At 39.0% G+C, this 27689-nt stretch overlaps 1 protein-coding gene across 2 annotated transcripts; it reads left to right on the top strand.

Moving 5' to 3' along the window:
- The first annotated feature begins 422 nt into the window (after nucleotides 1–422).
- LOC126366299 (zinc transporter 1) lies at nucleotides 423–25865 on the top strand. Of its 2 annotated transcripts, XR_007566327.1 has the most exons (9): nucleotides 423–662; nucleotides 8368–8577; nucleotides 9501–9753; nucleotides 14471–14581; nucleotides 18456–18578; nucleotides 20321–20496; nucleotides 21233–21341; nucleotides 21543–22649; nucleotides 22705–25865. XR_007566327.1 is itself a non-coding variant. In XM_050009392.1 (8 exons), the coding sequence occupies exons 2-8, from the start codon at nucleotides 8389–8391 to the stop codon at nucleotides 21674–21676; spliced, it is 1095 nt and encodes a 364-aa protein (XP_049865349.1). In that variant the 5' UTR covers nucleotides 423–662; nucleotides 8368–8388; the 3' UTR covers nucleotides 21677–25865. The 2 variants fall into 2 exon arrangements, 1 of the variants encoding a protein (XP_049865349.1); XM_050009392.1 differs by having other exon boundaries at nucleotides 21543–25865.
- Nucleotides 25866–27689: the final 1824 nt, after the last annotated feature.

Genomic DNA, 27689 nt, shown 5'->3' with positions numbered 1-27689 from the left:
CTTCTACTCAGATCCTATCAGCCTAAAGCCTAAGTAATAAAGCTCTTTTTACATAACTTTTGTGCCTTTTTACTGACGGAAATATTCCCAAAGTGGGAACAACACACTTCGCGTCAACGAGGTTGCAAACCCTGCGAGGTGAGTAATTGATTCGTAGATCTATGCCTAGTACTACACTTGCTTTTTTTTGACGAGACTTATTGTAGATTTGCCACAGATGTTTGATGGCATTAACTACTTGGCTGGAGTCAACTACTGGGCCGGAATACTACACTTCAGATACCAACAACTTGATTGCTACCGGTGGCAAGCGTCGACGCGACGCCGACGCAGCTGTCGCTGCGCAGACAAGTCCGCGTTAACAGTTCAACAGTTCTCTTATCGGGTGCGAGAAACGGTCGATAAGACGGAACGTGCGCGCGCGCTGCCGTCAGTGCCGCGAGCGACGCCGGCGCACCAACCCACCTGCCGTCCGCGCACCACTCACCACCAGTGTCGTGACCTGTTTTGGAACTATAAACAATACTATACAGTGCTATGTGCCTGAATCGCCACTGCCGGCGAGTGTTTAGAAAACTATTGTGTTGTGACAAGAATTGCTTTTACTTTAACTTGTGCGGTTGAGAAGCCAACCGGCGGCTTCGCGTCACTTTTCAATTCGGGTAAGGTTCAGGTATTAGTATTGAAATTGCACGTGAAATACAATAAGATTCACGTGCCCGTGGATAGCACAAAAACGGGGCATAACAGTAAACGTAAATATACAGCACGTTCACGATATTAGGCTATTGACCGAGTCACAAAAATAAAACAAAATATATATATCGATGTTCATTGTAATCAGCGTGTGTAAGTAACTTATTATTCAAAGATACTGATTTAATAATTAACTGCCTACCTATTTACTCAAATCGTGATAGTATATATCTTAAGAAAATTACTACATTCTATAATTACAACCATAGAAAATGACATAGGTCACCTAAACGCGGTATAGCGCTTTTGATTAGACAGTAAGACGAATGTATCGCGCAGTGCGCAAGAGACACATCAGGAAAAATGTCCTGTTCTGACAACTGTCATTATAATCAAGCCACCATAATATTTAGAGATGTGTTGCTGAGGTCGTCTCGCCGCCGCCGCGCACTGTGCTCTCGCCCGCGGCGCCCGCGCAGCCGCCAGCGTTTGTTTTCTCTGACCTTTCTAATTTCACTCATCTATCTCAAGCGGAAGAAACAGAAATACAAATGTTTATACCGCAGTATATGTAGGTACTTGCTATAATATTATGCCTTAAGCCACTCTGGTCCAATGGTACACCGGCTTGCTTCTCAAACGGAGAGCACCGATTCGAATCCGAGTATCGGACTTGCAGAAGTGAGTTATTAATTTAAGCCGTTGGTCCCGGTTACTACTTACTGATGTAAGTAAGTAGTCGATACATTAGCCATGTCAACCCTTGGCGGCTCAATAATAACCCTGACACCAGAGTTGATGAGGTTGGTAATTCACCTCACAACCCACACGATAGAAGAAAAGAATTTCACTAACACAGTTCAACCATTATAGACGGCGATACAGCTCATCATCTAACACGTTGGCCTAACAGAAAGCTCGGTGAGGTGTGGGTACGGTCACGAGCATTAATATGTATACACTTTGGTACCATGTCACATTAACTTTTTTGACAAATCGAACTGTAAGTCTCACTAAATGTCAAATATGTTAGTGCGACAGAGTCCTAAAGTGGGTACATTATATTGCTCATGACTGTACTTAGTTCATCTTGCGGTGGTTGTACCTCTGACTACCCCATTGGGATAAAGTCGTGAGCTTATGTTATGTAAAAAAAATTGCTATGAAAATGTTCAATTACCATTTGCAATATGCTTTACAGTATTTATCTAAATATAGCAACATTGTAAAAAGTATTCGGCTAAGATGGTTTAAAATTTGTCAATCCTTATCATAAGTCTACGTTGTATCCATGCGAAACCAAATAAAATTTATCTCTATATACTCTCTATCTCTGTCAATATCTGCAAATATATTGAATGACTGGCTAATATTACCTGAATTGGAAATAGGAATGAGTTTATGTATGTATGTATGTTTTTTAAGTGAAAATAATTGAAGGGACGGCTTCCGTGGTCCAGTGGTTGAGCGTTGGGCTCACGTTCATATAGGGACATATCACAAAAATCACTTTGTGATCCCCAGTTTGGTTAGGACATTACAGGCTGATCACCTGATTGGCCGAAAGTAAGACGATTCGTGCTTCGCAGAGCACCGGGTACTACTTACTGACCTAAGCACGCCGTACGTAGTCGTTACATGAGTCATCTCAGGGGCCTTTTGCGGCTCAATATTAACCTTGACACCAGAGTTGATGAGGTCGGAATGACATCCCGCTTAGGAACGGTACCAGTTATGGAATGTATTCGATTTTTGAACGCACTCTCGGGTGGTCAGCTGTTAAAATCATGACGTTCAGATCCAAATAAAATCCGATAACGAAACCACGTTGTTTTTATCACCAGCAATGAGGAACCTGCCAGCTACGTTCGTACGATTTAACTTGATAATTACCTAATTTCTAATTGTTCGGGAGAGGGGTGTCATAATTACACTAAGTACAATAATTTTATTTTATTTGGGGAGCTTACAGCTAAATTTACAAAGTTACATACTAACTTAATATCTAAAAGCCATTAACAAGCTTCCACAGAATAAGTAAGTCATTTGCGACAAAAAAATTACTCACTTGAATTTATTAGACCTTCTTACATCCTTCGCTCTACAAATTCAAATAACAGCTGTTTAGACTTACGACTACGAAACGAGACACCTATCAATAAATTCGTCTCACTCATCGCGGTACACTTGGTACCATGTCGTAATCACTTTTTTGACAATTGGAACTGTAAGTTTTACTAAATGTAAAATATGGTTAGTGCGACAGCGTTATTATACAATTTCTGCCGCACTTTCCTTCAGATTTGTTGGTATCAAGTATTTATTACGCGATCGGCTAATAAAATAATAATCACGAATGATAAAGTGGGAAGTATTTGTGTCGCTCCATTTTAATTATTTTAAAGGCAAAAATTCTTAAATGAAATGCATTTCTTCTGTCGTGTCGGTTGTGAGATTCATGCTTACTATTGAGCCGCCAAAGGCCCCTGACATGGCTCATGTAACGACTACTAACTTACATCAGTAAGTAGTAACCGGGACCAAAGGCTTAACGTGCCTTCCGAATCACGAAACAATTACATATATTACGTCTTGCCAATGATGTATATTATATGTATAATATTACCTTCTCCTATCCTGTGGGTTGTGAGGTGGAGTACCAACCTAATCAACCCTGGTGTCAAGGTCATTATTGAGCCGCCAAAGGCCCCTGACATGGCTCACGTAACGACTACTTACTTACATCACTACTACTTACAACTTACTTACTTTTTATAATATTACAGTAGTGGTACTTGGACCAATTTTAGATATACTTATCTAAAAACCTATACATATTTATCGAGATATCTATACCTAATCGAATATACATACATTTTTATGGTTATTAAAATTTACATATTCACATTTGGTAAATAACTTCTGTAAATGATTGTAGATATTTTGTTGTTTATATGAAGATTGGACAACGCAATGGAATATTTTTTGAAAATAGACCAATGGAACATAGGTATAACATACTAGTACAGTCATGAGCAATATAATGTACTTACCCACTTTAGGACTCTGTCGCACTAACATATTTGACATTTAATGAGACTTACGGTTTAATTTGTCAGAAAAGTTAATGTGACATGGTTTCAAAGTGTATACATATTAGTACTCTTGACCGTACATATCGTCGCTAACTGCCGTATCTGAAATTTTTGGCGAATCTGATTTGCACCTTTTGCTACTATCAATAAGACACAAATTATTTTAGCAAAAAATTACAGATACGTGAGTTTTCAAAGTCAACTACGATATATCGGCATTGCATATACTAAGTACTTAGGTATATGCATCTTACTTCATCTTAGGACTTCGTAAGTATACTTGTGGGTCTGCCCACCCCATTAAAGAGCACAGGCGTGAATTCATGTATCTGTATATGTATACATAGACATAATGTATTCAAGCTTACAAAAAAAACAAGAAATAGGTTAATGGCTGACTGGGAGGAAATTGTTTTTTATTTTATTTTCATTGCTTGGATTCAACTGTTGCTCTACTTTTCGTATTTCAAACATAAACCTGACTTTTTCCGAAGTCTTACTCTGAATTGACTACATTAAACTTTGTCCGGCCAAGTTGGTAACGCCATCTCCGGCAAATCTATATCACCTGATGGTAAGTGACAATGTGGTCTAAGGTGAATCTCGCTTACCTAGCAAATGCCTATTCACTCTATCCTTGAAGACTCCCAGAATATAACGAGTTAGTTTTGATAACATAAACATCATACACATAACAATTACATATTCCATAGCGGGCAGGAAATAGGCGTCAATTTACGTATGGGTGTGGTACACATATAATCACGCCCCTGTACCTCGAAGGGGTAGGCAGACGTGTATATTTACACCTACTCCTCGTCAGCTATGCTATATTATTTTTAACTCCGAGAGTATTTTATGGGTAAATAAAAACTATGCATATACCTCCGATACGATGTTCGAACTTAGCAAAGCAAAACATTGCGGTCACCGTAAGTAGACCAGAAAATAGATGTTGCAAAAAAAATGTTACCGATAAATAAGTTTGCTGTTAGACCGGGTGACAAAATAGCCAAGTAGTCAATGTTATATGCGGCAAATCTACAATAAGTCACGTCAAAAAACCCGGTTAAATGCGAGTCTGACCCTAAAAAGCCGGTTAAGTGCAACTCTGACCCTAAAAAGCCAGTTAAGTGCGACTCTGACCCTAAAAAGCCGGTTCAATGTGAGTCTGATCCTAAAAAGCCGGTTAAGTGCGAGTCTGACCCTAAAAAGCCGGTTAAGTGCGTCTCTGACCCTAAAAAGCCAGTTAAGAGCGAGCCTGACCCTAAAAAGCCGGTTAAGTGCGACTCTGACCCTAAAAAAGCCGGTAAAGTGCGACTCTGACCCTAAAAAGCCGGTTAAGTGCGACTCTGATCCTAAAAAGCCGGATAAGTGCGTCTCTGACCCTAAAAAGCCAGTTAAGAGCGAGCCTGACCCTAAAAAGCCGGTTAAGTGCGACTCTGACCCTAAAAAAGCCGGTTAAGTGCGACTCTGATCCTAAAAAGCCGGTTAAGTGCGACTCTGATCCTAAAAAGCTGGTTAAGTGCGACTCTGACCTTAAAAAGCCGGTTAAGTGCGACTCTGACCCTAAAAAGCCGGTTAAGTGCGAGTCCGGCTCGTGCACCGACGGTTTTGACTTTGCTGTTGAAAAGCTTATTGTCTACTAGAACGTACGACGAATACAATGAAAATAATAGTAACCGGGACCAACGGCCTAACGTCGCTTGCGAAGCACGGATCTTGTTACTTTCGGACAATCAGGTGATCAGCCTGTAATGTCCTAACCAAACTAGGGATCACAAAGTGATTTTTGTGATATGTCCCCACCGGGATTCGAACCCGGCACCTCCGGATCGTGAGCACAATGCAGAACCACTGAACCACGGAGGCTGTTAGTTTATCTATGATAATTACGTTAAATAAATGATCCTGATTCTGATGCCTTTATGCGTTCCCGAGAAAAAGGGAAAGGGAAGGGAAATCTACAATAAGTCACGTCAAAAAAAAGAGTATCACGAACGTATAACCTCCTTTAGAAGCGTCGCAGTCACGACCCCACAATTGCCGGAGACGACATATTAACATTGAGTACCTTCTTCCTCTACGGTCAACTCGTAAACAAAAAACATGCCTATACCATAATAATACTATGAATATTTTAAAATATATTTTTAGTTCTGAGCTTATTAAAAAGATACTTAATTTGGTTGTTTACGCGGAACAGTGTTTAAGTATAAATGGGTTGTTTTTTTGTGACAACAACATTAGCTAAGCATCCTTTGAAGGGGAACTATCAGTCCTTTAATTGATTATCTTGTGTTTTTCTCCGTTTCGTAAGTACCTAGTTACTAGAAATTAGCAATAAGGTCTATTAGAGGTGCGGCTTGAACCACAAACCAGTCGAGAGTTTGCTCGCTCTGCACCGTTAGTTGACAACCCATAACAACTTTCGTTAAGCTATAACTGGAATCAATCTAAGGTGAAATATGACTCATACTTAATTAATGACGTATGTATAAGTAAGTACTTAAAACTGGTTTGTCGCCATGTCGTTGTCCGATGCGCTCTTTCTGTGTCAGCCAGTGTATCCACCCAGATTTATTCCCAGTCAATGTTTAAGTATGTACCATCGAGTTAATGTTTTTTTTTTAAAAAAAAGGCTAAATTCATGCAATGAAAGAGAGACGCTACGTATTTACATAATCACAACACACCATCACAAGATGAACTAAGCTCATGCTTCACCTGGCATGCTCGTTATTAATAATAATAACTTATCCAACGATAATAACCCTGACACCAGGGATGATGAGGTTGGTAATTGACCTCACAACCCACACGATAGAAGAAGAGACTTATCCCATTGACTTATCCTTTTAAGTCCGATAAGAAAGACAGCTTGTAACCTAAATACCATTGTCTTAATGACGGGACGAATAAAATAAAGATTTAAGTCAAAGAATGAGCACGAAGATATAAAATAAAAATTGTTCCGAAGCAAAGATGCTTGAAGCAGAATTAGTCATCTTTCCGTCCCTAGACTAGACGAGATCCCGAAATTTTCGCGGGATGTCGAATTTACGATCTCGAGTCGGGATTGCATTTTCTAGTCCCTGCCAACGATTAAAAAACTCTTGTAGCACCCGTTGAATTACCAATCAAGCAGACCATCTCAACAAGGAAAAGAGGATACAGTCGATCTACTCCACACAACCGATTAGAATAGAGCACCTTTACACATAACGTATGCTCACGACACGACTACAGCCCTTGATTTGAGATCTGGAAGAGAGAAAGATAGCGACTATTGGCCACATTACCAGACTCTCTTACACTTACTTACACCATTTATTATTTACATCATAAACAAAACAGTTACAGAACAAAAATATGAAACAAAACAAAAATAAAATTAAATAAAACTAAAACAAAACTCAAAATAAAATAAATTATGTACAATTGACACTTAAACTAAACCTTAATTTTATTAGTAAATAAACATTTATTTGTAAATTAAGTAAATACAATGGCCCCTATTCCTGCAGACACATCCTAATTTTATTTTAAGTTATACCCGTCATTTTCTTATCCGCCGAAATGGAAAGGGACGGATGATCGACAACTGTTAATTTTAAAATGAATGAGTGAATGCATGAATACCGTTTGACGTGTGCTGTCACCTTAATTCTGTCGGGTTATTGACCAATTGTTGACCAATATAAAATTTTGGGAGGGTTTTTTAAATTTCTTTTGTGTGTTCCATACATTTTATGCATATCGATTACCCGATCCTTTCCTTTTCTGCTGTAAGAAAAGGACAGGTGTAACTTAAAATAAAATCAGATAGTGTGTATTGGAATCCGCACCTCTGTGTTTTACACTTACACCTAGAATTTACTTGTCGTGTTTAAAACCAATGTAATGTACCTATTTAAATTTGATTATATTGATCGAACGAAGTTACAATAACTCAACATTCATGACTTAATTTTGCTGAACGTTATTCACCTTTTATATAAGTTTATTCCAGCCAAGTAGTTAATGCCATTTGCGGCCTACAATAAGTCACGTCAAAATAATAAATAAAAAAAATATATATAAGTTTACGAGTTTACGATCTATTAAAAAGGAGCAGTTCTTTCTAACGTAACTTTACACAAAATACATATTTCTATAACAGTTACCTATTGAGGTTAAATAGGATTCCGTACCTACCAACAGTGGCTGCAAGGTAGCTCTGCCCTCCCCGTTAGGGATCACGGTGAGACAATTTGTGATATATTTCGATAAAGATAACATTTTACAATAGCTTCAATGCGCGTTAGCTTGGTAAATATTTTTTGCATGCCAAATTGCGGCAAAACATGAGATTCTCACATTTATTGTAAAACCTTTATTGTACGGTCACGAGTACTATAATATGTATTACTTTGAAACCATGTCACATCAACTTTTTTTGACAAATTAAACCGTAAGTCTCATTAAATGTCAAATATGGTAGTGCGATAGGGTTCTTAAGTGGGTACATGATATTGCTCACGACTGTACCATGTTTTATGAGCGAATAAATAATTTTGTTTTTTTTTGTCGACAGATCAAAGGTAGCAGGCAGAAGATGGCGATGAAAGAGTGGCTGCAATGGCTGCCCCCGCCGCGGTCGTTACTGGCTCTACTGCTAGCGATTGCGGGGTTCAGTGGCCGGTTGTTCGCGTCTCACGTCACTCACTCGCCGACGCTGCTCGTCGACACCTGTCACTCCCTCTGCAGGCTTGTCGGACTCATCACTACAGTTCTTGCTTATAAAGTATGTCACTTCCATTATGAACTTCCCTCAATCAGCGCTTATCGCTACCGACCCACTAGGATCGATTTTCAAATATTTTTCCTCTCAGACGACGCCCTGAGCCGAGGTTCGCGCCCAACTGGGCACCCTCAGGCCTGTTGTCTTAAACGTTGTACCGTGTGAGAGCCTTCAGCGCTCCCCATTTGTCCGGCCAAGTAGTTAATGCCATCTGCGGCAAATCTACAATAAGTCACGTCAAAAAAAGATCCATTATGGACGAGTCTATTCAAACAATTCATCCATTATCTGCTGGAAATCATCCACTGCTGGACATGAGCCTCCTCCCAGGCTCGCCAGTGACCGATCTTCTGCTGCTCCATCCAACAGTTTCCCGCGACATTCAGGTCATCAAACGAAGTTACAATAACTCAACATTCATGACTTAATTTTGCTGAACGTTATTCACCTTTTATAAAGTTTATTCCAGCCAAGTAGTTAATGCCATTTGCGGCAAACCTACAATAAGTCACGTTAAAATAAAAAATAAAAAAATATATAAGTTTACGAGTTTACGATCTATTAAAAACGAGCAGTTCTTAAAATGTAACTTTACACAAAATATTTCTATAACAGTTACCTATTGAGGTTAAATAGGATTCCGTAAGTACCTACCAACGGTGGCTGCAAGGTGGCTCTGCCCACCCCGTCAGGGATAACGGTGAGACGATTAGTGATATATTTCGATAAAGATAACATTTTACAATAGCTTCAATGCGCGATAATAGTTATATCTGGTAAAGTACGGCAGCCAATGGTGTGACGTTCATTATTAGCATAGTGATGTATCGGTCGAGATTAGACCGATCGATTCTTTTCTGTCCAACATTATACTTATACCTATATTTATACCTCAATGATTATAGCTACTTTCCTCCCCCAAACAGTACGAACGAGCAGACGAGAACACGGGCCGCGAGGGCCGCCTGCGCAACACATTCGGCTGGGCGCGCATCGAGGTGGTGGGACGACTGTCTGTGCACGTGTTGTTCGCGTCGTTTGCGCTCGCGCTGGTGGTGAACGCGCTGCAGCTGGGCGTACACTCGTCGCACGGGCAGCCGCCCAGGTACCCGCGCATCATCGTCGGCTGCGCCGTCATCGGGTTACTGTTGTACGCCATTAACTACATGCTGCTTGCTGGTGAGTCGAGGAATAAGGCCAGGCGCGCACTACGAGATTTTCGCCGCGCGGCAGAAAAAAGCAGCGGCATAATGTCGCACTGTAATACTGTACCAAACAGTTTTAAATTGTATTGTGTGCACTTGACGGCAAAGCAACCGCAGCGGCGCAGTATTACAGTGCGACATTATGCCGCTGGCCTAATAGTGAACGTCAGGACCGCCTGAGTAGTATAGCACATATTAACAAAGTAAATGCAGAAAGAATTATGTGCTGAAATGTACTAAGACAATGAATAAGTGTACTTAAAAGCTTTGAGCACTAAATGGTACGTACACCGGCCATTCTGACGTCAGAACCGCCGGCGCCGGTGTAGTTCTATAACTCGTTAACGGCTTCGGTCCTGACATTCACTAGCTAATGAACTAAGTTATATCTAACATTCCATTTATTAATCTTACCGGGTGAGAGCCCTTAGCGCTCTCCTTTCGTCCGGCCAACTAGTCCGGCTCGAAGGAGCACTTGTCCACATCGTTATAGTATTGTAAAAAAAGCGGTCAAGTGCGAGTCGGACTCGCCCATGAAGGGTTCCGTTACAGCAAGTAACATAATATAAAAGTAAATTACGGTTTACGATTTATGATGAATTAAAAACAAACTACTTACTAGATCTGGTTCAAACCAATTTTCGTTGGTAGTTTGCATGCTAATCTACATCATATATTTTTTTTAGTTTTATCCTCCTCTTATTTTAGAAGTTACAGGGGGGGGGACACATTTTACCACTTTGGAAGTGTCTCTCGCGCAAACTATTCAGTTTAGAAAAAAAGATATTAGAAACCTCAATACCATTTTGGAAGACCTATCCATAGATACCCCACACGTATGGGTTTGATGAAAAAATATTTTTTGAGTTTCAGTTCTATGTATGGGGACCCCCAAAATTTATTGTTTTTTTTCTATCATTGCGTAAAAATCTTAATGCGGTTCACAGAATACACATATTTATCAAGTTTCAACGATATAGCTATTACAGTTTCGGAGAAAAGTGGCTGTGACATACGGACGGACGGACGGACGGACAGACATGACGAATCTATAGGGGTTCCGTTTTTTGCCATTAGGCTATGGAACCCTAAAAATACGTCCGGGTTCCGACAATAATAGACTGGCGAAAATTGAAAATTGAAAACATAAAAAAATATCATGAGTATTTTTACCTTTTAAAAGGTGTTTTAATGTTGCAGTTGTTGAACATAAATAACAAAAGTTAGAATCATGACAAGACGATGTCGCGGACAGCTAGTAGAGCTACTCGTATAAGTGGGTCAATGATGAACCCATAATATAATCTTGTATTTTCCTTATAATCATATAGGACTACGAGTTATGACATAAGTAGTTGATGATATTGATTAGGTTAAATAAAACCATAAACAGTTATTAAACTTACTTACATACTTTCACGCTGAGAGTCCATCTGTCCAGCATGTTAGGACGATCTGTTTTTGAAGTGAAGACAAGCAGGTAAACGCTTTCTAAGACACCTTCTTCTCGGCGCAATCGGTTATCACATACTTAGATGTGCGGTTTTGCGATTTGCGACATGTAACAAAAAGCTTCGAAGTTTGTTATTTTTATTTGGATAATGTACATACAGACATACATACATAAACTTACGCCTATTTCCCACCGGGGTAAGCAGAGACTATGGAATCCTATTTGCTTCAATACTGACACTCTTGCTGGCTCCACATTCATCAGTCGTTTTCGAGTTGATCATACTAAACCTTTTCTAAAAACATCTCCAAACGTTGTGTTTGAAGATGTCTGCGTAGACACGTTTTAGTTTTGTAAAAAGTAGTATATCTCTGTAGGTACCCGATATCTAACAGCCTCCGTGGTCTAGTGGTTAGAGCGTTAGGCTCACGATCTGGAGGTCCGGGTTCGATTCCCGATGGGGACACTGTCGAAATCACTTTGTGAGACCGTCCTTTGTTTGGTAAGGACTTTTCAGGCTTGAATCACCTGATTGTCCGAAAAAGTAAGATGATTCCGTGCTTCGGAGGGCATCCCGGCTATTAGCCGTAAAAAAACACCTCCACCAACCCGCAGTGGAGCAGCGTGGTGGAGTATGCTCCATACCCCCTCCGGTTGATTGAGGGGAGGCCTGTGCCCAGCAGTGGGACGTGTATAGGCAGTTTATGAAGTATATCTAGGATATTAACTAGCCCATACTTACCTACTCAAATCGTCATTTGTTCGGATACCGCACGAATTGGCTCTTGTACTAGCTACAAGATAAATTATGAAATTCTGACTATTAAATAAAGAAAGATCAAAAACTAACGAAAACCATTTTCTCTTTTCTATTTAACTTATTTATGAATTTTAATCGAGGAAAACGTAATAATAAGTCCGGCATTTTGTCACATTTTTCTATGACGACACAAGCATAGAAATTCCATAATAATTTCGTGTTTTGATAGTAACCGGGTGAGAGCCTTCAGCGCTCCCCATTTGTCCGGCCAAGTAGTTAATGCCACTTGCGGCAAATCTACAATAAGTCACGTCAAAAATAAAGGATGTTTAGTAAACAGTAACTGATTCAACTAGTTGGAAAAGTATCACCATCATGAGTATTGAGTAGGAAGGCTCGCTCAGATCTTCCTGGTCATAGCCGAGGTTGTAAAGTTCATAAGTAGTTATGTAGGTACCCGATATGCTTATGATTCCCTTGACATTGATACTTGACCATCAAAACACTACGTAATTAATTATATTTTTGTAAAATTATAATATGCCTCATTTGCAAACCAAACTATGTTTTCAATATTATGTAACTAATATTATTCATTGAATACTCGTATAACTACTTATCAACATTAATAAAGTTATTTTTATATAATTTAGTTACGCTTACTCACCGGCTCGAAAATATAGTACCACCAGATTTTGCCCGCGGCTTCGCTCGCGTTATATTCGGGGTGACACGGTTCCCCTTTTCTAATGTACTTACCACAATTTGGCTGCCTACCTAGAAAACTGCGAAAAGTCCCATATAAAATTTGATTTATCCCCTCTATGAAGTGGTTATTTATAATCTTTTTTATTCATTTTTTGATCACGTCAAATTAAAATACATCTTATAAAATTTATAAGTAATAAAGAAAAAAAGAAAAATACATTCATCGTATTAAGTATCTGCAATATACAGATAACTTATAATACTAAAAATACAAATTACATTAAAATATATTAATAACAAATAAATAAATATATTAAGTACATAATTTATCAATGTTTATTATATTTATTATTTGTGGCGCGCTGGAGGAGGTTTTCTATTTATAATAATTAGCTCGTGTTGTTGTTTTTGTTATTTTTAGATTATTTGTTTTGATAATTATGTTGAATAAATATATAAGAAATTTTAAATATACATTGTTTTAAGTTTACGCGGTTATTATCATAATTAAAGCACATAATAACGGGTTCTTAAATATCGGGAGTCTCATATCCCCATTTAAACGCGGTAAGAACCCGTTATTATGTGCTTTAATTTTAAATATATTTCACCCCCTCTTTGAAGGGGTTGATAAGCGCGATTTTATTGTTTGTCACAAATTATAGTCCGCATACCAATTTTTAGCTTTCTACCTCGCAAAGTGTGGAATACTCCATACAAAATTCCATTCCCCATTTTAGGGAATTGGGGAGTTACCTACAAAGATACAAAAAATAGCCATGCCACTTTCCATAGCTTCAACTATCTCCACTTAAAAAAAAACACGTCAATTCGTCGCTTCGTTTTGCCGTGAGAGACAGACAAACAAACAGACAGACACTTTCTCATTTATAATATTAATACGGTAAGGTTCCTTGTTATGACGAAAACGTCTAGAAAACGAGAGCCTAGTCGAATGTTTTGGTTTATGCATAATCTATTCGTAAACTGGCTCGTTTGGCCGGTTTGTTTGGAATTAACTAACCATAACAGAAATATTAGGCTATGGTCTGGACCTATATTTGACAATAGCGGATATAGCTTATTATATTGAGGGAGTTTATAATCAATTATCTACTTCTATGATGGAGCTAATAATAACAGGAGGTACATGTATGGGCACCGACTTAGGGAGCTTCCTCACAGCGCGGCGCCACTATTCAATGGGCTTGTTTCCAACTAGTTAAATCAGTTACTTTTTACTAAACGACAAAATTAGCATGTCCTATCGATAGCAGGGTCCACAGAATACCAGCGTCGTGGCTCGCGCCGCGGCTTATGCTGAGTGAGGCCCTTTTATAAAGGACACCACCACCATCGTTGACCAGTCCATACACTCAATTATTTGTATTTCTCGTGTATGCTGTTTTTATTATGTGTTTTGTTTGATTGTAAGTTGTGTGTTACTCCGTGTTTTAAATTATATATTTGTTATTTTGTTTTGTATTTGTTACTGTGGTGTCCTTTATAATAAACGTTTCTTTCTTTCTTTCTTTCAAAACAATTATTATGGAATTTGTGTGAAAAAGTACACTGTGACGTCATAGGAAAAGTGATAAAATGTCGGACTTATTATTACGTTTTCCATATTCAGAAAAGAATAAAAGATTGTAGAATATTTTTACGGCGAGACGAATACTGACTTATATCACCTCTCTCTTTCTCTCTCTTCTCTTCTTATTTGCATGTGCTCTGAAATTGACCCTGTTCCTAATGATGTAATTGTCGCAGGTCGCGAGTTGAGCTACAGCCGGCGCCTGAGCATGACGGAGGGCGGCGGCGTGATCCTCAAGACCGGCGCGGGAGAGCCCATCCTCGCGCATGCGCCCACCGACATCGCCAGTAAGTTGTTTGATACACTTCACAGGTAATAATTCGTTCATTTGGACTATCATGTTAGAAAGGACACAATCCCTGTACAAGACGCTCGGGATAACCAGCGGAACTAGTATAGTTGTATTATATACCTACATTATGTTAAGTCGTGGCCAGATCATAGAATTGATCATTTCATGATGTGCTCGATCATTTCATGAAGTGGTCACATTTCATGAAATAGAATATCATTCGTTGGCCACATCATGATGTAGTTTGGCCAGATCAATGAATACAAAACGTTTAACGATATGAGCAACTAAATGTATGATTACTTCATGATATGGCCAAACGTTAGCAATCAAATCGTAAAATTAGTAACTTTATCCACCGATAGTGGCGCTGGTGTCGATTATATTTAAAACTTGATTGATATTATAATCGATGAATCAATGTAATTGTTCAATTATTCATATCGAATAGGTACATAATTTTGAACCTAAGAAATTAATCGACTATTCGCATTTTTATTACACCACATAGCATGGACACCGCCTACATTAACGATATGGCCAAACGTTGATTGATATATTATCATTAAACGTTGACGTTTCAACGATATTTCTGCCGACAGATGGCGCTGTCATGATAAAGTCTAGTCCGTATAAAAATAATTACAAAAATAGATTGCCGACAGATATGGTCAACTTAAGTTGGCCATATCATGAAATATGACCATTTCATGAAATGGTCGACCACATCATGAAATGATCAATTTTACGATCTGGCCACGACATTTATATTAATAATGGACTAAACTACACCCCGGACATGGCTCATGTAGCGACTACTTACTTACATTAAATTAGTAAGTAGTAACCGGGACCGAGGGCTTAACAGGCCTTCCGAAGCTCGGGGCCTTTGGCGGCTCAATAACAACCCTGACACCACGGTTGATGAGGTTGTTTCACCTCACAACCCACACGAGAGGAGAGGAGAAGAATTCCTTCCCCCCCTCCTATTCTGAGTTCCACAAACGAATTTGTACCTAAGGCATCTGTTCCTTTGTTGGCAAGATTTTGCGTTTATTTTGTGGGTCCTTTATATTGTTTGCTTTCTTTTAATCGATTCACTATACCTAAATCTAAACAAAACAGTATTATTTTAAGTCAATCGCCAGTGTGTTCAGTATTATACATATAGGTACCTACCTGTAGTGTTTACATAAGTAAATAAACACATCTTATTGTAATACACGTAGGTATAATTAAATACTTATATAAATAAATATGTAATAAATTATGATATCGATTCAAATTATAATTCTGTCGTCTCGGGAAATGCACTACGCGGTGGCCACAATTAAAAAGAAAATGGTACGAAGTGTGTGGAAACGAGCCGATATTTATTTATATAATTTTATTGAGGCGAACACACTACAGTACCTATATTCACATACATGATGCATCATAACATCCCACACAATCGCATTCGTCAACAATCAGCATTATATTAAACTTCTTAAAAGGTTCAATCACCTCGACGATTATGACTAACAGCTATCCGTAGCTATCTCTTTAGATAGACCTAAATAAATTATATGTGTTATGTTAATTTGAACAATGATAAATAAGACACACTTTTACTAGACCAATGACTCTCCACAATCATAACACAATCATAAACAATACGGTAATATCATAATATGCGTGGTAGAATCAAGGACGTAATATACGATCCCGACGACCCGATTACTCTAGCCATAGAGGCGGCCAATCAGCTCGCGACACCAAACACTTCAGGACCCCGATACCGATCCCGCCAGCGCGGTTGACGATTTCCCTGAATCAGCGCTTATCGCTATCGACCCACTAGGGTCGATTAATTCTTTCAAATATTTTTCCTCTCAGATGACGCCCTGAGCCGAGGATCGCGCCCAACTGAGCACCCTCAGGCCTGTTGTCTTAAACGTTGTACCGGGTGAGAGCCTTCAGCGCTCCCCATTTGTCCGGCCAAGTAGTTAATGCCATCTGCGGCAAATTTACAATAAGTCACGTCAAAAATAAAAATAAAGCGTGGTAGATTGATTTTATCAAATCGAAGTCGGAATAATTTGATTATGGAAACAGCTAGCTATTAAGTAGGTAGCAAACGTGCCTACTAATACTCCGTGAAATATAGGTTGATCTAAGGTTGATTAATAAAATAGCAGAATTATATTGTTCTGACAGCTGTGAATCCCTACTAATATTTTAAATACGAAAGTACCTAAGTGTCTCTTATGCTTTCACGCCAAAACTACTAAACCGATTTCGATGAAATTTGATACAGCGATAGATTAGACCTTGGCAAAGAACATAGGATAGTTTTTATATTACTTACATAAGGTATTAGGGTGTTAGGTTATCGCGCGCGGCATAATTATTCCATGGACCATGGTTCAACAAAACAAGGTATGCTCACTCCTATGAAAAGCCGCCATTGCTAGCCGATTGATGACGTAAATGTTACCATTAAATTGGTATCTCCAACATTCCAAGGACTTAAATTTTACACCACCCTAATCCTAACACCCACAAAAGATGACCTAATATGTGATTGTTTGCGTCTGTAATCGCACGCGCCGTTAATCCAACGGTTCAATCAACAAATCGATAATATGTAACAAAGGCGACACCTCTGTTTGTCCACCTTTCACACTATTGATCAACGTTAGGCAATCGTACTGTTTAAAGAACTCAAACAATGATAATTATACTTATAATTAATTTCCTTGTTATTTATTTTAAGTTACACTCACTAATTTAAGAGCTACGCTCTTGTCGGTATAGCTCCATGCTACATTTTAGGGAAAAATAGGACAGTGATTTCCCGCTCTTGCCTCCCGCTCCGTAACACTCTGTCTGACGCGAGTGGGACGCCCAGAGTAGGTAGTCTAAGCCGTATTACAGCTCCTGTCCTCCGCCTCTGAATAGTAGGTACTGACAGTTACTGCTGCCCTCTGTCATATAGGTGATATTTTAAGTAGAGATAACGTAGATATAGTCTTCTCAGGAATGGGCTATTCACATCTTCACAAATTTATCTACCTGCATTTTATTGATGTTCTCTGTACGGAGTTCGGTAAGACGTTAAGGGTAAAGGGCGTGTCCCCACTACCTTACCTTGCGCGTGTGTTGTAAACAAGTGCAGGGACCTGTTTTATAACACTTACAATTGTAAATTACAATGACAATTTGATGTACATTGCGGAGTGTGTGATCACAGTGATCACAAATATTTAACAGTTTCATATTAGCTACGTAATGAACACCAAATTGTCGTTGTAATTTACAATTGTAAGTTTTGTTTGTTTGCTAGCCGCAGGTGTTGTTTACAGTTAATATATTATGATATTTAGATTTTCAATATTTCGCTGTCGCGCTATCATCCGTTTTAGGACGAATATCAGGAGTAGTGCGCGTTGTCTTAGAGTGGGTTTTCACCAAAGCGGAGACCAGTGTAGACATACGGAATCGACCAACCACAGCGTGCAAGAGAGAAGAAGCTCTGTTGCTCTCTCCTTGGCAGCGATTGTTCGATTCCGCACTACTTCGTTTGAAAACCATCCTTATTAATCACTTTTCAGCTCTTTCTTTTCCGTCAGAGATATAGGTGGGAATTTGTATATGTATGTATTATAAAGTAATACTATTCAGAGGCGGAGGACAGGAGTCCTAGTATGGCTTTGTAATAGACTACTCTGCGCGCCATCCCACTTGCGTCAGACAGAGTACTGCGGGGCGGAAGGCAAGAGGGAAACCACTGCCCCATTTTTCCCTAAAAAAGTAGCATGGAAAATGCTGCACCGACAAGAGCGTGGCTCTTAAATTGATGATTGAATGACGATTATCCACGCCAGGCAGCCTGTTTGTGATGGGTGCTGGTTTAACGGCGGAGTGGGAGCCGGTAGCGGCGCGCATCGCAGACCCCGCGCTCTCGGCCTGCGCCGCCATTATTCTGGTCATATTCAACTATCCATTCAGTAAGTATTTATTTTTGTTAATTTGCCTACTTGATCCCACTGCTAAGCTAAAACCTCCCCCATATCTTTCACGTAATATCCCAGTTTATAGCAGGTTACTTACAAAAAAGATGATTGAAGAACTGTGCGTAATGATGTAAGTTAGTTATGTATGTACCCACAGATCGATCTGTTCGCTTATAAACAGGATGAAAACCAGGTAGAACTACATTTGCCTACCATATTTAATCTATAGAGGGCACGGCAATGTGTAGTTTCGAAAAATCGTATCACTACACGAACTGCATTATTTATTTATTATATAAAGTACTGTCACTTGGTATACATTAAGCATTTCCTTATCTCTAATCTTAAAATTATAAAAGAATCTGATGTAGACCACAGCAACGGCTTACATAGCTCTATCCATAAGTTTAAGTGTTAAACTTTGTAACAATCAAGATTATGAAAGATGTATATTATTACCAGTGATGTGCCGTTCCCGGGAATTTTCCCAAAATAGGAATGTTCCCGTCGTAAAAATTCTTTAATAGTGACGTCACTGGCTGCTTTTCTTTTTCAAATTGTTCTTTCTTGTACGGTCACTAGTACTAATATGTATACACTTTGAAACCATGTCACATTAACTTTTTTGACAAATTAAACCGTAAGTCTCACTAAACGTCAAATATGACAGTGCGACAGAGTTCTAAAGTAGGTACATGATATTGCTCATGACTGTACTTTAGGCTTATCTGCATAAAGGTTAAGTATTAAAGCACATTTTGCATAAGTTTTGCGCCATTTTCTGCCGGGAACGTTTCCAAAGTGGGAAGACTCGCGAACACGACACGAACTAACGTTTCAACCTATTTTTGACCCCTATAAATCAGTTCGTTCGCACAGACCTGCAATTTGAACCGTGTTAAAACATAGAAGAAAAACAACAATTCAAAACGAACGTCGTGTACTGGTAATGCAAACAAATGAGCGATAGCGATTGCTGACTTAACCAACCAACTGACGTAACATTATGCAAATCGTTGCAAAGGGTTTGTTTGCATAAGGAGTTACCTACGTGAGTAACGGGCCTCGGTGAGGCGAGCCTTCGCCCTCGGTTCAGAGTTCACACAATGAAAAGAATTTACTAGAAACTAGAAACTTCTAAGTACGTACTATTAACAATAGAAATTGTATAACCGGTCCGTTCTCACGATATGTCCAATATTTGCAAAATAAATGGAAACTTTGTTTTTATAAATATTATGGGAATCCGTAGCAGCTGACATTATTTCTACTTATAATAATATGACGAATATAAAAATAACTTTTTCCACCACGTAAGTATCTAGTACAATGAGTTTCCTCATCGTGATATCCGTGAATGCCATTTGCGGCAAATCTACTATAAATAATATTAATAAAGTCGCCCCCTATTGCTGGCGAGGAGTGGATATACACTATACACCTTTGCCAACCCCCTCGGAGACACAGACGTGATGTTATGATGTACGATCACGAGCATTAACATGTACACACTTTGGTACCATGTCACATTAACTTTTTTGACAAATTGAACTGTAAGTCTCACTAAATGTCAAATATGTTAGTGTGACAGAGTCCTAAAGTGGGTACATTATATTGCTCATGACTGTACACTCCAACGCAAACCCATTCTTAGTAGAGCTTTTACTCTTCCGGTTCTACCACTTACCCCCGTTTCATGAAATATGGTCAGGTTCTAACAGCAGTTGTTCTTCCAGTGCGATCAGCGGGTCTGGTACTGCTACAGACAGTGCCGGAGGGTCTGGGCGCGTGCGAGCTGCGCGCGGCAGCTCTCAAGGTCCCTGGCGTGGTCGCCATCCACGAGCTGCACGTCTGGCAACTACATCGTGATCGGGTCGTCGCTACTGCTCACGTCGCCTACGGCTCGCATGAGGTTTGTTGATTATCTTCCTTCTATTAGATAGTTGCGCTCAAGGTGGTGTAGTCGCCATTCACAAGCTGCTCGTCTGACAACTACATTGTAACCGGATTTTCGCAACTGCTAACGTGTTGGGACTCTCTTTTAGAGTCTTCCAGCTTAAAATCTCCTCTGTTTTTGATGTTTTTCAGGTACAGTAGGTACACCTTTAAACTGAGTAGCGTTAAAATTATCAAGAGTACCTAGTGACAGAAATTTAGAGTGATCAGAAAGGACTTGTAAAGAAAAGAAATAAAACTTTATTTATACCATAAACAAAACAGTTACAGAACAAAAATATGAAACAAAACAAAATAAAATTAAATATAACTAAAACAAATAAACAATACTCACAATAAAATAAATTATGTACAATTAACACTTAAACTAAACCTTAATTAAAAAGCCCGCCTCGAATCGTACCTGGTGCAAATGTACCCATAATGCTGGCTGCAATTTCTCCTCTCCTTAGACATTGAGATAAGATGAACCCATCTCAGTTTTCACAGAATAAGAATGAAAACGACATTCTGAATAGATACCCATTTAATGGTCCCGAGGCGATGTCGGGAACGGGAAGTCGAAGTTTTTGCCATGTTCGCTTTTGTATGACACTCGTTCACGCAGAAATTATGACTCGGCAACGTACAAAGTCGCACTTACTAGCCCGGTGCGCTCCCGTCCCCCTATGTGTAATATGATGTGATTTCAGGATTATCGGCGAAGTTCTGGGCTGGTGTGCAATGTGTTCAAACGTCACGGTATTGGGTTAGTCACGCTGCAGCCAGAGTTTGCTTTCGCCTCCTTAGTGGGTAAAACAGGTAAAGTACCTATACATATTTCGTTACGTATAGATCTACAAACCGTTGCTTTAAAAAAATCATCAGTGATGTGACCAAATTGTGGTAAATGTTTTCTTGCCACTGGTTGCCTGGAAGAAAATGCTGCTTAGCAATAAGGCCGCCAGATTGTACTGTAACTTTCTATGTTCGCCAGACTAACGTCCCATTGTCTTTCATCAGGAGCAGGAGCAGAGGAAGAAAAGAAGCAACTGGTAGAATTTGCAAACCTGGCATGCCCAAGTCCTTGCGCCAAGGAGTGCATCGCGCCTCGGTGCTGCTTGCCCCCTGGCAAGCCACCCATCACCCGTGTCTAAGAGTTCCAAGGCCAAAATACAAATACGTATGTTTATCAAATTCAATCAAGGGAAAGAGGAAGACGGGGGGGGGTGCCCCCCCTTCCCTTCCTTTCCTTTTGTAAGATGAACATCTTCAATTAAGGGAAAATATCTAAATATTATGACTCGGCGATGGGTTGCGAAACTGGGGTTGCTGGGTTCTCACTCGCTCCGGCTTGGCAAGAACTACGGGTTCATCACGGCCGAGTCAGAATGTTTCGATCTGTGAGGTTTCCCGAAACACGAGTAAGTGCAAAAACAGAAAACAATCACGTATCTTCTCTTCAACTAGTATCCACGGAACAGCTGAATGACCATACAAAAGATAGTTTAACTTCTTGCCTTAATTTTACGCTCAATATTTTGTGCCACAAAGTGACTTAGATTATCGTCTATTAAATCCAGTTGAGATTTGATCCACCCGCGTTGGTGCCGATTCTTAAATACAAACATAGTTACTAGTTCTAAAAACCAGCTCTATCTATTCCTTGGAGTTATCCACCACTTATCATACCTAAAGAACGACACTATTTCTGAAAGTAGTGCTCTCTCTCTCTTTATTTAAGAGCTGCGCTCTTGTCGGTGGAGTAATCGCCATTCCTCTCTTTTTCCCGCCAAAACCACCTCCTGATACGACACGACCTGCACCTTCTCTTTTTTTATTATTTTTCTTCTTGTGTGCTCTAAAGCTGTCAAAATAAAATAACATTTTCTTCGCGAGAATCGGCGCCATAGCATAGATATACTCGTATAGAATAGTAAGTATTACCAAAGATGTACCATTCGAGTGTCGCGGCAACGAGGAGGTTTCTAATCGTAGCGGGTAATGATACCCCGCTCCGGCGAGTGAAAGTAATAAATAAAAACGGCGTCAAGCCACCACGCTCAGTGCTGTGCCGTTCCCGGGAATTTTCCCATTTTGGGAATGTTCCCTGGTCTTATCTGCCTAAAGGTTAGCTAATAAAGCTCTTTTTGCGGCTTTTTCTATGTGCAGTTTCTGCCTAAAGGTTAGGTAATAAAGTTCTTTTTACGGCTTTTTGTTGCCGGGAACATGAATTTTCCCATTTTGGGAACCTTTAGGCAGAAACTGCACATAGAAAAAGCCGCAAAAAGTGCTTTATTAGCTAACTCTCTCCATTAATAAGACTAGATAAGACAAGAGCACAAGAAAGAACAATTTGAAAAAGAAAAGCAGCTCTTTACTATTAAAAAGTTTATACAACGGGAACATTCCCACTTTGGGAAAATTCCCGGGAACGGCACGCCACTGCATGCTACATTATGTCACTACACCGCATCTCTCAATGGACAATTGTTGGGACTAACAGTGCAATCAGTTATCTCAAGTTTATACGTCGGATAATGAACGTATTGTTAAAATACAATGGCCTTTATTTCCGCAAAGACAGCCTTTATATGGACAGTTCGAGGCGTGATACGTAAGTAGCGAATGATACATTAAGTGTGACATTTAAACTTATAGTTAGTTACAGTCTAAATACGTAGTACCTTGTTTAAGCTAAAGCTCACTGCACATAGAGGCAGCACCGGGTGCGTCCCCAGGGTTGTTTAACATAATGGTATAAGAAAACCAGGTATACTCAATGTAGTGTATTGATATTGCTATCCTTGTCTCGGGCGCATACGTCATCTGAATACAGAGCAAGACAAACAATCAGTCAATGCAGGACGGTCTGCCTGTACAGAGTGATGTGTTGGCGAGCCAAATCATGGCAGTATACAAAAGGTGTACTCTACACTCAATCCCATGACAAGCCGCCATTGCTAGCCCTTTGATGACGTAAGTGTTACCATTAAATTGGTATCTCCAACATTCTAAGGACTTTAATTTTATTATTGAAAATTAAGCGAATTACTGAGTACAATTACTATCACTTGTCACATATATAAAAAACATTAAAACTGTAAGGAAATGACTACTACTTAGTATTAAATTTCAAAATTAAAAGCATCAGTTGTGGGTAATTTTTTTTTTTACGAAATGGGAATGCAGGGTCGGATGATGTCAGCTGGGCTAACCTTGAAATGTTAGCTGTAACTTTTGAGCATACCAGCCGCGTCTGCATAACAACCGCGCCGCGGCGCGAATTATATTGAGTGTATCGACCAACAGCCGTTTGACGTCCATCTACGTAGATAGCATTCGTATCGTTTATTGGTCCAAGCGCTCGATATAATTCGCACCGCGCGCGGCGCGTTTGTCATGCAGATCCGGGTGGTTTTCTTATACCATGGTTTAACACAGGAATCCGCTGAGATTCGGCATGAAACCGTTACCATCTTTGTGTACTGGGCTTAAGTATACCAAGGGGGTTAAAAAGGCCACATAGAAGCAATTCGTCTAAAAATCAATATACTGCTAAATTACATTTGCACATATAAAAATAACTGCGCAATGCCAACAAATGACATATAGAAATATTACTTTTTTAGATGATTTGCTTCGATGTCGTCTTTTTAACCCCCAAGGTACGCAAATATAAACAAATATTACCGGTAAACTTAACAGCTTATCCTTCTGTAATGGAACAACGTAACAATTGAAAACAGCTCAGAATGTTTTTTTAATTGCTCATTTTTAACACCCGACGTTATGCGGAGAGGTGTTATAAGTTTGATTTCTTTGTCTATCTGTCTGTTTGTCCGCGCCATTGTAGCTCCAAAACGGATCGTGCTATTTGGTTGCAGTTTTTTTTGTTTGAAAGTTGGTATTTGCGAGAAGGTTCTTAGACATGCCTAAAGGATCCATGGACTTATGATGACCAGGCAGTCATAGGAATTCGACAAACAATGACCGAGTAGCTTTTTCGAATTGTTTTGATTGTAAATATCTAAGTCACAGCAAAAGGCCTTAGCCAAGTTGCAAACGATTGTGACAGTTGACATTTTTTTTTGACATGACTTACATTAAATTTGCCGCAAATGGCATTAACTACATGTCCGGACAAATGGGCAGCGCTGAGAGCTTTCACCCGGTACCAAATTTAAGACAACAGGCCTGAGGGTGTCCAGTTGGGCGCGAACCTCGACTCAGGACGTCATCTGAAAGGATAATATTTGGAAGAATTAATCGACCCTAGCGGGTCGATAGCGATAGGCGCTGAATGAGGGATATCGTCGACCACGCCGGCGGGGTCTGTCGGACAGTCGACAGTGACAGTAATAAAAATGTATAATCGTTTGCAACTTGCCTAAGGAACCTGTTTATACTTATAGATATTAAGTTTATTAATGTGTTGATGTCTTTGTTCATGTATACATACATATACCTAAACAACTATGCTTTCCTTACTAAGACGACGACAACCAGCGACAAGTAAGTATAGTTAGTGCCCTATGTAACTTCATAGAGTAAGGAATGTTACTAAGAATAGAACGGCAACTCTCCGCTCCCCACCAGCGGCTGACCTAAGTTTACCTCACCCCATCGAACGTAGTCTTTAATCGTATGGCGTCAGACGTCACACACACAGGTGCGCGTGTACAATACCGTCGATGTGTAGTATTACACATAATACGAGGTGTTTTGTATGAAGTATCCGGGGTGTGGTTACTTATGTGTCTGGTCTTAAAATGGTCAGGGCACTGACTGTACAAACAATAGAAACTGACTAAGAGCATTTAAGATACTTTTATAATACTTAATAGTGTAATTTCAAATGCTGCAAACAGTACGTACTCTATGTACCTATTACGTGTATTGAAACGCCCATGTGATATGAGCATTAAAGTGTTGTATTTGAAATTTAGACTCTATATATCGTCGCCTTATAGAAAAAACCACGTATACGCCTTTTTGAAAAATCACTCTACAATAATTCATGTCAAAAAAAGCATTTGAAAGTGATTTTTGACGTTTACTAGATTTTCTCTATCCCCTGTAGAAAATCTAGTAAAAAGCAATATTGCAATTTGACATTTGTGCATATATAAAAGTAAATGCGCATTGCAAACAAATGTCAAATAGCAATATTGCTTTTTTAGATGAATTGCTTCGATGTGGCCTTTTTAACCCCCCAGATAGCGAATTGAATTCAATTATTTTCTACCTACAAAAGTGAGTGACAACATTGTACAATAGATTGAAATAATAGACAAAGTATCTTATCTTATTTACTTATATTTATTCAAAGAAACAATTATAAAATGACAATAGTATTTTATGCAACAGTTGTATAAGAAGGGTCAAAAAATGCGAGTGGCGTGAGTTGCGATGTGAGCCTTGGCGAACATCGCAATAAGAGACGCCACGAGCATTTTTTGACCTAGTTATACAACGTTGCATACAATACTTTTTCTACGACGACGTAATTTTAAATGAAACAAAAATTTTCCAATTTATTTTCCAACGCGCGGGAAAATGGCGGCAAATGTATACTTTTTTTTATAGTATATCTATGGCACCAAACAAAGTAAAGGTGCCAGTTTCCAGGTCAAAAAAAAAAAAAACAACAACAATGCTTTTTTGGCGACATTATAGTACAGTTACACTTTGTAAACAATGCTTTTATAGGCCATAGAGCGTACACTTTTTCAAAGAGTTTAATTATGTATGTACTTATATTAGACTTTTTGGTTATTTAAATGCCAGATTAAAGTAGAGGAGTAGAAAAATTATTTTATATACTTACCCAATGAATATTTATTGTTATAGACTATATAATATACATAGGTGGCGTACAAGTCATGAGCATATCATGTACCCACTTTAGAACCCTGTCGTACTAACATATTTGACATTTAATGAGACTTACGGTTATTTACGGTAATTTGTCAAAAAAGTTAATGTGACATGGTTTCAAAATGTATGCATATTAGTACTCGTGACCGTACAAAGTGACTGTGATGTTCCTAGACAGTATTATTTAAGGGAAAGCTAGATAGAAAATAAACAGTAAAGTAGGTTATCTACTAAGTAATTAATATAAGGACATTGATAAAATAATAATAGTTGTAAGTGTTTTTGTGTACAAAGTTTTGTTGACGATTGTATTAATAAAGTATTTTAACAGAAACTCATGATTTCCCTAGTATTATCCCGTTTTCACAGGGTCCGCTTACCTAACCTGAAGATTTGACATGTCCGGTTTTTTACAGAAGCGACTGCCTGTCTGACCTTCCAACCCGCGAAGGGAAAACCAGCCCAATACAGGTTAGGTCTACAACAATGCATTTCTCGGGAATGTGGGTTTCCTCACGATGTTTTTCCTTCACCGCTGAGCAATAAATAAAATAATAATGATAATAATTTATGATCCAAACATGAATACGAAAACAAATTCGATAATCATTGGTTTAGGCCTGTGCTGGATTTGAATTCGCACCTGCGACCTCAAAATGAGACGCAAGCGTTCTACCAACTGGGCTACCACGTCTCAATTTATACGGCTTAATTTATTTTAACAGAAACTAAATATTATTTTTACCCCTTTTTATTATCTCGTGGGCGAATGGCCGATAAATAGAAGATATTATGCCTATCAGATAATATTTATAACTACTTAGGTATCACATAATGAAAGTTAGTACTTATAGATATCGTTATTAGAAAACAAAGCCCCGAATCCAGAGGTGTATACTTAGTATACAGGGTGTTAATGTCATCGTAACAAAAACTTTGTGGGATGATTCAGCCGATGATTTTGAGTATGGAACCGAAAATAAAAAAAATTTAACCTTAAAATTTTCATGAATTTTCTGACAGGAAATGCCGCGTAATATCAACTTAGAATCAACCCCGTCAGTATTTGTTACGGTATAACTAAAACTCATACGTACTTGTATGGCTACCTGTACGTACTTGTACGGGCGTAAGTGACATCGTAACGAATACTGAGAGGGTGATTCAACTCATTATTCTGAGTTAATATCAAGCGGAATTTTCCATCCCAAATTATAGAAGTGAAAATAATTAAAAATACAGAAAATAACATGAATTTTGCGACGGAAAATTCCACTTGATATTAACTCA

The sequence above is a fragment of the Pectinophora gossypiella genome, chromosome 4, assembly GCF_024362695.1.
Source record: "Pectinophora gossypiella chromosome 4, ilPecGoss1.1, whole genome shotgun sequence".
In the NCBI taxonomy this organism is placed as follows: domain Eukaryota; kingdom Metazoa; phylum Arthropoda; class Insecta; order Lepidoptera; family Gelechiidae; genus Pectinophora; species Pectinophora gossypiella.
The sequence above is the reverse complement of the archived record's forward strand: the minus strand, read 5'-3'. Positions and strand labels throughout refer to the sequence as shown.

Coding starts and splice junctions, on each gene's coding strand:
- LOC126366299 (XM_050009392.1), top strand. CDS start 8,389: ATGGCGATGAAAGAGTGGCTGCAATGGCTGCCCCCGCCGCGGTCGTTA. Junction 14,582..18,455: donor TGCGCCCACCGACATCGCCA/GTAAGTTGTTTG, acceptor TATCCACGCCAG/GCAGCCTGTTTGTGATGGGT. Junction 18,579..20,320: donor CATATTCAACTATCCATTCA/GTAAGTATTTAT, acceptor TTGTTCTTCCAG/TGCGATCAGCGGGTCTGGTA.